The 14,194-nt window shown below is 52.7% G+C and overlaps 2 protein-coding genes across 2 annotated transcripts in view; both read left to right on the forward strand.

The window, feature by feature from the left end:
• LOC149521034 (leukocyte immunoglobulin-like receptor subfamily A member 3) overlaps positions 1-14,194 on the forward strand; it is a 1,043,054-nt gene that overhangs the window by 433,481 nt on the left and 595,379 nt on the right. The gene's annotated exons all lie outside the window — the stretch shown is intronic.
• Positions 4,206-6,866, forward strand: LOC142821254 (olfactory receptor 10A7-like). Its single transcript, XM_089774130.1, has one exon. The coding sequence runs from the start codon at positions 4,206-4,208 to the stop codon at positions 5,163-5,165; it is 960 nt and encodes a 319-aa protein (XP_089630256.1). The 3' UTR covers positions 5,166-6,866.

The following is a 14,194-nucleotide window of genomic DNA, read 5'->3' on the forward strand; positions in this document are numbered from 1 at the left end:
AAGCCCAATTCTTTCAGTCTTCCCTCATAGCTCATGTTCTCTCGACCTTTCATCATTCTTGTTGCTCTTCTCTTGACACTCTCCAATTTCTCCACATCTTTCTTGAAATGTGGTGCCCAGAACTGGACACAATACTCCAGTTGAGGCCTAATCAGCACAGTGTAGAGCAGAAGAATGACCTCTCATGTCTTTCTCACAACACTCCTGTTAATGCAACCCAGAGTCATGTTTGGTTTTTTTGCAGCAGCAACACCCTGTTGACTCATATTAACTTGTGGTCCACTATGACCCCTAGATCACTTTCTGCAGGACTCCTTTCTAGACAGTTGTTTCCCATTCTCAATGTGTGAAATGGATTATTCCTTCCTAAGTGGAATATTTTTCATGTGTCCTTATTAAACTTCATCCTATTTATGTCAGACCATTTCTCCAGTTTGTCCAAATCATTTTGAATTATGATCCTATCCTCCAAAGCAGTTTCACCCTGACAGCTTCATAGCATCTCCAAACTTAATATGCACACTCTCTATGCCAATATCTAAATCGTTGATGAAGATATTAAACAGAAACAGTCCCAAAACAGACCCCTGCAAGACCCCACTTGTTCTGACCTTCCAGCAGGATTGTGAATTGTTATTAACTACTTTCTGAGAATGGTTATCCAATCAGCTATGCACCCACCTTATAGTAGCCCTGTCTAAGCTGTATTTGCCTAGTTTATTGATAAGAAGATAATTCGAGGCTCTGTCAAATGCCTAACTAAAGTCTCTAGGTATACCACATCCCTCACTTCTTGGCTGTGTCTAGTCTGGCAAATTTTTCCAGAAAATCAGCCACTTTTCTAGAAAAACTTGCCAGCTGTCTACACTGGCCGCTTGAATTTCCGGAAAAGCACTGACGATCTCATGTAAAATCATCAGTGCTTTTCTGGAAATACTATGCTGCTCCTGTTCAGGCAAAAGTCTTTTTCCAAAAGACTTTTGTGCAAAAGGGCCAGTGTATACACCCCAGTACTGTTTTCTGCAAAAAAAGCCCCGATCGTGAAAATGGCGATGGGGGCTTTTTTTGCGGAAAAGTGCGTCTAGATTGGCCGCAGACGCTTTTCCGCAAAAAGTGCTTTTGTGGAAAAGCATCCTGCCAATCTAGATGCACTTTTTCGAAAATGCTTTGAACAGAAAAGTTTTCCATTGAAAGCATTTTCGGAAAATCATGCCAGAGTAGACGTAGCCCTCCAGTATCCATGAGACTCATTATCGTATAAAAAAAAACTGTCAGATTGGTTTGACAGTATTTGTTCTTTACAGATCTATGCTGGCTGTTACCTAACACGTTATTATCATCCAGGTGTTGGCAGATTAACTGCTTGAGTACTTGCTCCATTCTCTTTCCTGGCACAGAAGTTAAAGTGACTGGCCTGTTGTTTCCTGGGTTGTTCTAATTTCCCTTTTTATAGAGAAGCACTAGATTTGTCCTTTTCTAGTCTTCTGGAATCTCTCCTGCCTTCCATGATTTTTCAAATATTATTGCTAAAGGCTCAGATACCTCCTCTATCAGCTCCTTGAGTATTTTAGGATGCATTTCATCAAGCCCTGGTGACTTGCAGACATCTGTCCTGCATCTTCTTCTAGCTTCTAATAAATTTATAGAAAGTCTTCTTGTTTCTCTTTACATCTGTAGCTAGTCTGAGCTCATTCTGTGCCTTTGTCTTTCTAATCTTGACCCTGCACACCTGTATTCATTCTTTGTCATTTGCCATAGTTCCAATTTTATATGACTTCTTTTTTATGTTAAGATCATGCAAGATCTCCTGGCTAAGCCAATGCGGTCTTTTGCCATAATTTCCATTTTTCCTATGCAGCTGAATAGTTTGCTTTTGGGCACTTAATAATGTCCCTTTGAAAAACTGCCAGCTCTTTTCAGTTGTTTTTCCACTTAGTGTTGCTTCCCATGAGACCTTACCTTCCAGCACTCTGAGCTTACCAAAATCTGCCTCCCTGAAATCCATTGTCTCTATTTTGCTGTTCTCCGTTCTACCATTCCTTAGAATCTAAAATTCTATGATTTCAGGGCCACTTTTACCCAAGCTGCCTTCCACTTTCAAATTCTCAACCAGTTCCTCCCTGTTGGTTAAAGTCAAACCAAGAACAGCTTCCCCCCAGTAGCTTCTTCATCCTTCTCAAATAAAAAGTTGCTTTCCGTGCAGTCCAAGAACTTATTGGATACTTTGTGCTCTGCTCTGTTAGTTTTCCGACTGACATCCCACCGAAGGCAGCCCTGCAAACCCCGGGCCCACTTCATCCCACTTCACGCTCCCCTCCCTGCAGTCCAGTGAGTGTCCTTCCCTGCCTGGCAGCTCTCGCGGGCTGTGGAGAGGGGGTGGGATGAGGCAGGGAGCACAGAGCTGAGATTTTCTGCTGTCTCAGGCCAGGGGAGGAGAGGTTGACTGGCACCGGCCTGGCAGAAATGGCCTTTTCCCCAATGTCATGAATTAATTTTCAGTTTTATGTTTTTCCCTGATTTTTAACAAGTTTAATTGTTTGTGCTTGTTGGGAACCCAGCTGGGGCAAGGGGTGACGGATGGGGTAGGTCAGCACCAACAGTGGGGCTGTGGTGAGATAGCACCCATGACAGCAGAGACACAGTAGCCCCCTGCAACGCTGAGGGTGGCAAGACATGGGGGGGGCAGTGCAGGGATGGTGACTGCTTCGGCCCAGGGTCCATCCATTGCCCAGGCTAGGAGGAGGAGGCGGCTGTAAGCCCCTGATCATTTTGGATCATTTTGGTTGCCCTCCACTGGTCTCTTTCCAATGCGCCCGCAGCCTTTCCATCAGGGGGCCTTGACCAGGCTGCAAAAGTCACAGGACAGGAGGACAGGTCATTGCCATTTCCTATCTAGTTCACGGAGGGGTTTTGACACACACACACCCGGTAGCGTCTGAGTTGTTTTGTGAGCCTGAGAGATTCTTGAGGGTTTAACTATGGAGACACTCACACACCCCCGCCCAGATGTGTGCGGGACAAAGGGCAAAACAACGGGGTGACGCGTTTCTCACAACAAGGTGGGGCTGCGGACCCACGAGGCAGACAGGAGTTGGGGCTCACAGTGTGACAGGGGCCGGCAGGGTGGGACATGTGAGTGCGCACTGACCAACTGCCCCACGTCTGTCTCACAGCCAGGCCCAGCAGCCATGCAGGAGGGGCAAGAGAGGTTGCTGGGGCAGAAAACACTCAGTGACCAGAGAAGGGGTGGCCTCTGACCCACACAACCTCCCTCCTTGCCTCTCTAAAGGGGGACCAAAGGGATGGGACACAGACCCCGACTCACCACCCCCTCAGCCCCCTCCCCCGCATGGAACATGATGTCTAGCAGGTGTGATCGGGGTGTGCATGGTGGGTGTCTCTGCGTCTATGGAGAAGGGGGGAGTGGAAAGGAGGCACTGGGAATAGGGGAATGAGGAACAGGGACCCAGGCAGGGCTCTGCATGATTGGAGCCTGGGTACAGAGCAGAGGGGATCCCATCAGTGTGCATGGCAGGGGGTTACAAGAAGGGGTTTTGGGTGTATCGCTGTAGTTGGGGAGAAGGAAACTATTGGCCCACAGTGATGCATCCGATACTTGGGTGGGGCTTGGGAATCCCCCTGCTTGGACACTGGCCCCAATACAAGTCTCACTATCTGCACTTCAGACTGTGCCCTGCAGCTTGCTGGCTGAAGGATCAGAACCAGGGTGAAGGGAAGCCCCTCACAGCAGCCTTTACAGGTCCCAGGCCCACTTGCTTGGTTTGTTTCTCTGCTGGATCTTCCTGTCAAATATCCCCTCCTGGTCCATCTCCCCAGTGGAACGGCCCCTCCCTCATTCAGCTTTTAGCCACCAGGCAGTAGTGGGAGTGAGTGTCTGAGCTGGTGTCTGTCACATCTGTCAGGGGGTCTGTACTCCCTGTCCGAGCCCAGCATGACAGGGGTTGAGTGCCTGGTGCCAGCTTTCAAGATGCTCCCCAGGGTGCAGAGAGATGGTCTGTTTCACCTGCGCTCTGCTCAGATAGCGAATCTGTCTGCGATTCCCTGCCCCACCCCCTTTCCCTACTGTGCTGCTGGTACTGTGTACCAGGGAGAGCAGAGGGGGCGATGAAGACAAGGCTGCCATATTGCAATGAATGTTAATTGCTGCTCACAAGGATCCTCTTGCTGTCCCACAGACACACCCCATGGCAAGCCAGGGACAAGAAAACCAAACATCCATCACAGAATTTATCCTCCTGGGATTTGGGGATCTTTCTGGCCTGCAGGTTCCTCTCTTCCTGCTCTTTGTCATGATCTACCTGGTGACCATGGCTGGGAACATCCTCATCCTGGCACTGGTTGTGGCCGATCGACACCTTCACACCCCCATGTACTTCTTCCTGGGCAACTTGTCCTGCTTGGAGATCTGCTACAGCTCCACCCTCCTGCCCCCGCTGCTGGCCGGGCTCCTGGCTGGGAACAGGATAATTTCCTTCACTGGGTGTCTCACACAATATTACTTCTTCTGTGCTCTGGCAGGCTCAGAATGCCTCCTCCTATCAGTGATGTCCTACGACCGGTATCTAGCCATCTGCAACCCGCTGCACTACACAGCCCGGATGAGTGGCAGGTCTTGTCTCCAGCTTGCCAGGGGGTCATGGATAGGTGGATTCCTTGCTTGTGGTATAACCACAGCGCTAATATCCCAGTTAACCTTCTGTGGCCCCAACGGTATCGACCATTTCTTTTGTGACTTTATTCCCCTTGTAAAACTCTCCTGCAATGACCCTCTGCTGATGGACACGTTGGCGTTCACAAGCTGCTTGATTTTCTCACTGGTCCCCTTCCTGCTCACTTTGGGGTCCTACAGCTGCATCATCAGCACCATCCTCAGAATCCGCTCCACCGTCGGAAGGCAAAAGGCCTTTTCCACCTGCTCCTCCCACCTCATTGTGGTGAGCTTTTATTATGGAAGTATCCTGATTGCCTACATGTTCCCGACCACCGACCTCCTGAGCCACTTCAACAAAGTTCTCTCGCTCTCCTACACGGTCCTGACGCCCCTGGTCAATCCACTCATCTACGCCCTGAGAAACAGGGAGGTCCAGGAGGCCCTGTGCAAAGCTTTTAGGGATTTAAGGTTTACTTCAGTGAAAATGAAATAGCTGTAATATATGCAGGGGTAGGGCCTGAAACAAAACCTACAAAATAGAAAGTTCTATTTCCACTTGCACCTGTGAGCTTGCACAGCAACAGCCCTGGGAGCAACGGGGGTGCAGAGACCTTTTCAAAACTGTTGCTCCGTTATATTTAGGATCAATGGCCAAGGCCACCAGTGAAGTACAAATGGGTTGCAGGGAGACATGAATGGTGGCTACTCGAAATCAAAAGACAAGGGGATACATAACATGAGCTCAGAGATAGGTGCCAGTGTTGCTCCCCTGAGTGTGGTGCGCTCTGTGCTTTGGGCCAGCTCTGTGCCAATTGGCAACCCAGCAGATTGCACGTGACTGGGTCAAGAAGACACTAGGCTGCAGGTCAGGAGCAGCAGTGCTGGTCCAGATGTACGTGAACACACCACAGGCTTGGTGTCCTGCAGACTGTACAAGAGCACTAACACATGTAAGCATCTGACAGTGGACCACCTCAGTCGGTGGGGGGAGTTTCCATTACCCCTAGACCACATGAAGGGGTGACCATGGTATCCTAGAGGCTAACCTAGTGAGGAGGGCTTTAAACTTGGTTCAACAGGGACAGGTGACCAAAACTCACCTAACAGGGGGGCAAATTCAAATCAGTACCTTAGGTGCCTGTATAGAAATTGGGGATCTTGTCCATTTCAAAGTGGAAGTGCCCTCGTGGAGTCTGGAGTCAGCCAGGGACTCAGAGTGCCCCGCTGAGCCCGGACTCCATGTTGCGCTGCCACTTTGAAATGCCACGTGGAGCCCAGGGTCAGCTGTGGATTCCCCTGCTGATCCCAGGATCTGCACTGCATTTCATCGGAATCTGGGATCAACCCCAGGCTCCACACAGCCTCTGCCTCTTTGAAATGCCACCTTAGAATTACAAAGGGGCAGCACTGCACAGCTGAGCCAGGGAGCACTGGTGAAGTGCTGCCTCTTTGAACACCACCGTGGTGGATCAGCTGTGTGGCCCTGCCACTTTGAAATGACCTGGAAGTGTTCAAAGGTGCAGCCCTGCACAGCTGATCCCAGGCTCAGGTGTGCAGAACTGCCCTCTGAAATACCCCCTCAACCTCTCCCTCCCTTTGCTGCCTCTATCTGATAGAGGCAGCGTGGGGGGAAGGGGAGTGGAGAATTGACTAGTCTTTAACAACTAGTCTTTAACGTGCTTAATTCTGACAGGTTTCCTGCTCCATCAGTGATGATAAACATTTGGCTGTGTGCATTTTCAAATGCTCCCACAGCATATCATGCCAGCTCTGCGAAGGTAGCTGGCATAACAGACTTCATGAGAGCCCTCAGAGCACAGACTCAGATAAAATATGAAGGCACCCGAGTCAGGTTTATTGTCAAACGAAGTACATTAATAGTCATCAGTAGCCAGATGGCTTCTGATCCCCTATGCATTTGTACCTGTGACAATGCACCCAGCTCAGCCAGTAGTATGGATTTACTATTGCCCCTTAAGACAGTCAAAGAGTTAAATTGAAGTAGCCCAACATTTATAGACAGAGATAAACAACTCTAGGTATCATTTTCATGCATTAATTACACATCTGGTACTTCCTCTTGTACTTTCCTTCCCGAGTATTCACTACCGGTTGTCATGATTTCACTTCTGTTGTTTCAAAGGCTACGTCTACACTGGCATGATTTTCCGGAAATGCTTTTAACCCGAACGGGAGCAGCACAGTATTTCCGCAAGAACACTGACGATCTTACATGAGATCATCAGTGTTCTGGCGGAAATTCAAATGGCCGGTGTAGACAGCTGGCAAGTTTTTCTGCAAAATCACCTGATTTTGTGGAAAAACTTGCCAGTCTAGACACAGCCAATGGTTTTATCATGTACTAAGTTGGGGTGTCCTTGTACCACGCTGAGGGAGTGTAAATGTATTTCATGTGCTTTTTAGCAGAACTAGCAGTTCAAGTGTGGAGAGACACTGACTTGCAGGCAAACATCTGCTTTTAACAACGCCTGTCTGTGACTCATAGGATAACTCTAGCTTACTTTGATTCATGCTCCAGGCTCTTTCTTTCTCCTACACACACGATTGGAATATTGGTATCAAAGGGCACAGCTTGCTCAGGAAGGATCGGCAACAGAAGTTTCCTTCTCACGGTCACAAGAGGGAAACTCCTCAGCGGGCAGAGCCAGGCAGGTCTGTGTCTGGGCACAGACTGAGGCTCCTGGAACCATCTGGTCCCTCTGCTCTTGTGAGCTCCTTGGGCAGGTACCTGAGTAACCAGATCTATGTCTACACTTGTGGCTTCTTGTGGGATAAATATGCAAATGAGGCTAAGCATAGAATATCGCCAACCCTCATTTGCATACTTAATGGCTGTGTCTACATTGGCCCCTATTCTGTAATAGGGATGCAAATGTAGCACTTTAGAATAGGCAAATCCGTGGGGGATTTAAATATCCCCCGCGGCATTTGCATTAACATGGCTGCCGCTTTTTTCCGGCTTGTAGATAAGCCGGAGAAAAGCGCCAGTCTGGACGCGATCCTCCGGAAAATAAGCTCTTTTCTGGAGGATCTCTTATTCCTTCTTTCCCTTGACTTAACCCATATTGATACGAACACACAACCGTCCGCAGGGTGGGAGGAATCTCGCCCAACAAGAACATCCGGCAGTCTTAATTTAACTATCTTCCTCTCTTACAAGTGTAAATTAACTTGAAACTTGCTTGTAAGAACTGGCGCCACAAAATGGACCAGTACAATTTGGCCTCTTAAGAAAAGAAAGAGAATACGGGCCCCCAGGGGTATAAAGATGAGTCCAGCAGCACACTGAGTTTGTGTGTCAATCTACCACCTATTTGCTGGTCGGGTTAGGTGTTTGATCTGCCGAGGTTCCAAGGGGACGCCCACCTCATATTCGTCTTTCCTAGGAATTGAGAGACCGGCCCTGGCCTGACACGCTGGAGTTGAGAGGCACAGAAGAGGGTAAAAATTGTACCTGGATATGGTCCTTTGTTTAAGTATATATATACATAGTGTCAGAGCTCTTTAAAGATTAAGCTGTCACTTGGTACCATTCTTTCTATTTTCTATCTTTATCTTTTTCCTGTAACCATTTTTAAGATCTATATATATTTTGCTAGCATTTAAGAAATTGAGCAATAGCCATTGTAACCATATGATTCATAAGTTCCTTTAATAAACCTGTAATTGTTTAAGTTTTAACCTGACTCCTTCAGTTGCTGTAATAGAACCAAGCACAATTTAAAAGAACTTCAGCCGGTCATAAAGGGACAGACATAGGGAGAGCTTGGGCGTTTGGATCTGTGTCACTCCCAGGTGACAAGATCCGTTGGGGCACCTTTCCAGCCTTTCCCAGGCTGCCTGCTGCGAAAGAACTTTGTGTTCTAGCAGCTAAAATCTAAGGTGTAATTGTGACGGCGCGTTGGGGGTTCCCCGTCTCCTGCACCCCGAAATGGCACAAACAGACTGCACCAGCCAGTGGAATTGAGGGTGGTTTATTGCTCCTCCAGCACAGCGCAGCACAGATGTAGTCTGGTCACAGGAACTGGGCTAGGATGCCTCAGGCCCCCTTGAGATGGGGGAGACTGGGCCCCTAAACTCCAGCCCCTTCCCCTAGGCTCTCCTCCATGCCCTCCGACAGCCAGCAACCAACTCACTAACTTCCAGCCCTGCCCCCCAGCCAAGGCAGCATTCCACCTTCCTTTGTTCCTCTCCATGGGGGGTGTCTGGCCACTGGTTTGCATAGTGACTCATCCTGTTTTGCTGGGTCGTGGTCCCCACGACAGCCAGTGGGGGTTCCCCCAGAGCCAGCAGCATAGAAACCAGCCAGGTACCCCCACTACGTCACAGTTCTCCCCCCTCCGAGAGCGAACTGAGCAGGGTCACTCTGCTCGTGACCTAGGGAAGTTCGGGTCCTCTGCGTGGGAACCCGCCCTGGGGACATGGGTGCTCCCCTTGACTCGGGCCGGCCGTGGCGAGGCCCCACATGAATTGGCTTCCCTCTGTCCACTCGCCGCCCCGCTCCAGGGCGACTGGCACAGGCCTGTCCTCGGGGGTCACACCCACCCTTCCACTGGCCTTGATCTCTGGCCAGGGTCTCTCGGGCCGGGGCCATGAGCCCAGCGAGCCTTCTCTGGACAGCCAGGGCGGCTTCCACCCCCGATGCTCCATCCAGGGAGGACTTCCCCTCCCATAACTCTCTCAGCAAGCCCAGAGGGTCTATCTGGGGTAGAGACCCCCAAGCCGCTTTCCTACTGTCTTGGGCCTTCCCGCCCCTCTGGCAGGAGTCACAGGACCGGCAGTACCGCTGCACGGCTGTAAAGATTCCCGGCCAATAGAAGTGCTGGAGCAGCTTCAGCCGGGTGCTCCGGATCCCCCGGTGGCCCCCAACGGGGACATCGTGGGCCAAATACAGCAGCTTGAGGCGATACTTTCGGGGGACGACCAGCTGCCGCTCTACCCTCCATGCCCTCGCCTTCCTGGGGGGGAGCCACTCACGGAACAGGAGCCCACGCTCCCGCAGGAATCTCTCCTGGCCACCTCTCCCCCGGGGCTGAGCTGCATGGAGGCCAGCCTGGTCCCTCAGCCTCTGCAAGGAGGGGTCTGCCTGCACCTCAGCCTGGAATTCAGCTGCTGAGGCAGGGATCGGGACCTGTCCCCCACCTCTGCCTAGGTCCGGAGTCCCAGCCTGGCTGGACCCCGTGTCCACTGGGATGGGACCCTGAGGATGCTGCCAGGAGTCCTTCCCTGGACCCACGTTGTCAGCCCCCCGCTGGCTCTGGCTCCAGGTAGTGACTAGAGCCCGCTGGGATTCATGGGGCCACTCCTCTAGGTCGTTCCCCATCAGCACCTCGGTGGGCAAGTGCGGGTGCACCCCCACTTCCTTGAGGCCTTCCTTCGCCCCCCATTTCAGATGCACCCGGGCTACAGGCACCTTAAACGGGGACCCGTCTATGCCCTTCAGGGTCAGCTGCGCGTGGGGTAGTATCCGCTCCGGGGCCACTATGTCGGCTCGGGCCAGAGTCACCTCCGCCCCCGTGTCCCAGAAGCCCGTCACCTTCCTACCATCCACCTCCAGGGGTATGAGGCACTCGCTCCGCAGGGGCCGTCCTGCCCCCACCCGGTACACGGAGAAATCCGCCTCCTGAGAATCAGACCTCCCAGGGGAGGTGCACTGAGCATCCTTCCCCTCTCTCTGAGCTGAGGTTTGCCTGCCAGCCCCTGCCTCTGGGGCAGCCTGCCCTTCCTCCCGCCCCAGCCAGTTAACCCTGGAAAGTCCCCGGTCCTGGGACCTGGTGCACTGAGCCCTCTTGTGGCCTTTTTGCCCACAGCGATGGCAAGTTAGGCTTTGGGCTGTCTCTGTCCCGGCCCTGGCTGGTTCTCTGGGGCACAGATGACCTGTTCCTTGGTCTCGCCCCGTAGTTGACTCCCTCCGTTGCTCAGCCGAGATCCGGTCTCTGCGCGGTTCCCTCTCTCTCCGGGACTCCCGTTCACACCCGGACCGGCTCTCCGTGAACTCATCCGCCAGTCTCCCGGCCTCCTGGGGGTTCTCTGGTCTCCGGTCCTTGAGCCACAGCCTCAGTTTGGGTGGGCACGCTTCATAGAACTGCTCCATCATGACCAGCTTGAGCAGCTCCTCTGCGGTCTGGGCTCCGACTCCAGACACCCACTTGTGGCAGTATTGCGCCAGGCGGGAGGCCAGGTCCACATAGGTCTCCCGTGGCCCTTTCTGTACCCCCCGGAACTTCTTCCTGTACATCTCGGGGGTCAGCCCGAACTTGTGCAGCAGGGCCTCCTTGACTCGGTTGTAATCCCCTGGCTGTAGGTCCTCCAGCTGACTGAGCACTCCGGCCGCCTCCTGGCTCAGTGCGGGGATGAGCTCCTGCAGCCAGTCAGCTGGGGGAACCCGTTGCAGTCCACAGGCCCTCTCAAAGGTACTGAGGAACCCGTCTATGTCACCCATGTCCTTCAATTGGGCCACCACGGGCCTCTCCAAGCATCTGGCAGTCCTGGGACCCTGGGGCCCATCCGCACTTGGCGCAGCCGGTGCCCCGCCGGTTCTCCGCTCTGCCATGGCCAGCTCATGCTGCCGCTGCCTCTCTCGATCTTGGCGCTCCCTCTCTCGATCTTGGCGCTCCTTCTCTCGGTCCTGGCGGTCCTTCTCTCGGTCCTCTACTTCCAATTCCCTGATCCGCAGCTGGATCTCCAGGCGCCGCAGCTCCGCTGGGCTGTCCCCTGCCCTAGATGGGCTACGGCTTGCAGGCCTCCCGGGAGACGCTGTCTCATCTCTCCGTTGGGTTCCAGCGCTCCTCCCCCTCTCTGAGCCTGACACACTCTCAGGGGGGGGTCTGGCTGCTTCCCCTGGGGACAAGATCCTGGCCCTGTGGCTGGTCATTATCTTCCAGCTGGGCAATCAGCTGGGCCTTGGTTGCTTTCTGCACAGGCAAGCCCCTCTCTCTGCACAGCCCCACCAGCTCTGCCTTCAAGAGTCGGGCGTAGGCCATCTGCCCGCTGGGCCCCTCGGTGCAGACTCACCAGTCTAGTGCTGCAGCGCCCCACGATTCCCAGGAACCGCTTCGCTCTGTCTCCAGCACGCCTGGCTCCAGGGCTCTTGCTTCTACTGCGCCTTGTCGCTTGCCGCTGGAAGCTCCATCCACGGGGTGCAGTGCATCCCACTTCTGACACCAGTGTGACGGCGCGTTGGGGGTTCCCCGTCTCCTGCACCCCGAAATGGCACAAACAGACTGCACCAGCCAGTGGAATTGAGGGTGGTTTATTGCTCCTCCAGCACAGCGCAGCACAGATGTAGTCTGGTCACAGGAACTGGGCTAGGATGCCTCAGGCCCCCTTGAGATGGACCTGTGACAATGCACCCAGCTCAGCCAGTAGTATGGATTTACTATTGCCCCTTAAGACAGTCAAAGAGTTAAATTGAAGTAGCCCAACATTTATAGACAGAGATAAACAACTCTAGGTATCATTTTCATGCATTAATTACACATCTGGTACTTCCTCTTGTACTTTCCTTCCCGAGTATTCACTACCGGTTGTCATGATTTCACTTCTGTTGTTTCAAAGGCTACGTCTACACTGGCATGATTTTCCGGAAATGCTTTTAACCCGAACGGGAGCAGCACAGTATTTCCGCAAGAACACTGACGATCTTACATGAGATCATCAGTGTTCTGGCGGAAATTCAAACGGCCACTGTAGACAGCTGGCAAGTTTTTCTGCAAAATCACCTGATTTTGTGGAAAAACTTGCCAGTCTAGACACAACCAATGGTTTTATCATGTACTAAGTTGGGGTGTCCTTGTACCACGCTGAGGGAGTGTAAATGTATTTCATGTGCTTTTTAGCAGAACTAGCAGTTCAAGTGTGGAGAGACACTGACTTGCAGGCAAACATCTGCTTTTAACAACGCCTGTCTGTGACTCATAGGATAACTCTAGCTTACTTTGATTCATGCTCCAGGCTCTTTCTTTCTCCTACACACACGATTGGAATATTGGTATCAAAGGGCACAGCTTGCTCAGGAAGGATCGGCAACAGAAGTTTCCTTCTCACGGTCACAAGAGGGAAACTCCTCAGCGGGCAGAGCCAGGCAGGTCTGTGTCTGGGCACAGACTGAGGCTCCTGGAACCATCTGGTCCCTCTGCTCTTGTGAGCTCCTTGGGCAGGTACCTGAGTAACCAGATCTATGTCTACACTTGTGGCTTCTTGTGGGATAAATATGCAAATGAGGCTAAGCATAGAATATCGCCAACCCTCATTTGCATACTTAATGGCTGTGTCTACATTGGCCCCTAACCAGCCAGGTACCCCCACTACGTCACAGTAATAAGCTCTTCCTACACATTGGGGTGTCTGTTAGCCTGTTTGGCTACCCTCTGCGACGGGACCTCGGTCCTAGCAGTAAAGTCACGGACGTTAAACTCTTGAGGCTCCTTTCAGCCTTCTGGGCTGTCCGCTGCGACGAGACTTTGTGTCTTAGCAGTCAAAGACTTAGAGACATACCCACACACACTGCCCTGACCGTTAACTGACAAGGTCCCAGGGCCCCGGCCAGTTGGTACCGGATACCATCCGTGTCACGTGCTCAGAGCTGGCAGGGGGGCCCCCGTCCACATCTCAAGAGCATTTGTGGCAGTGTGTTTGGGGGGGGGCAGGGTTGTAACCAGGAGGAGGCAGGGAGGATGCGCCTCTGAGATGCAATGCTTCCCCACTCGCTAGCACAGAGTCTGAGCGTAGAAAAGAAACTTTTAATGAAAGAGAGAGAAGTCACATGGCATTAACGTGGGAAAATCCCACAACAGAGTCCATAGCCCTCCCCCACGAGGAACTGTCCCAGCTCAAATGGATTGAGCAATGTCGTTTGCCTCTCAGGCTCACTAGTCCACCACGAGAAGGGATCCATTCACTTACCCGAACTTTCTCCGTACCCCACTTCAAACGCCCCACTTACAGCTCTGTCCAGTCAGCGTAGACCCTGACCAATCGTCTGGATGACTCCACTCCTTGAGCCTGAGGTTAGGCCACCTTTATGCTGCTTCTGTAGACCACTGGTTGTTCCTGCCAGCCACTCCACCAGCCGCTCCACTGGCCGCCTGCCACCGCTCCTATTGGCCACCCACCAGTCGTTCCCGTCAGCCGCTGCTCCTACCAGCTGGCTGGCTGGCAGTCGTTCCCACCAGCTGCTCCGCTGATCACCCGCCGGTCTTTCCCACCAGCTGCTCTGCTGGCCGCTCACCAGTCGTTACCGCCCGCTGCCCGCCAGTCATTCCCACCAGCCACTCCGCTGGCCACCTGCCGCTGCTCCTACTGGCCACCAGCTGGTCATTCCCTCCAGCCGCTCTGCTGGCCTCCCGCCAGTCATTACCACCAGTCGTTACCACCAGCCACCCACCGGTCGTTAACGCCAGCCGCTCCGCTGGCCACCTGCCACCGCCCCTACTGGCTACCAGCCGGTCATTCCCAACAGCCACTCCGCTGGTCATTCCCTCTGTCCACTCCACTGGCTGC

The sequence above is a fragment of the Pelodiscus sinensis genome, chromosome 30, assembly GCF_052426305.1.
Source record: "Pelodiscus sinensis isolate ZL-2025 chromosome 30, ASM5242630v1, whole genome shotgun sequence".
Lineage (NCBI taxonomy): Eukaryota > Metazoa > Chordata > Testudines > Trionychidae > Pelodiscus > Pelodiscus sinensis.

Excerpts from the sequence above, each read along its gene's own strand:
- LOC142821254 (XM_089774130.1), top strand. The coding sequence starts at position 4,206 with ATGGCAAGCCAGGGACAAGAAAACCAAACATCCATCACAGAATTTATC.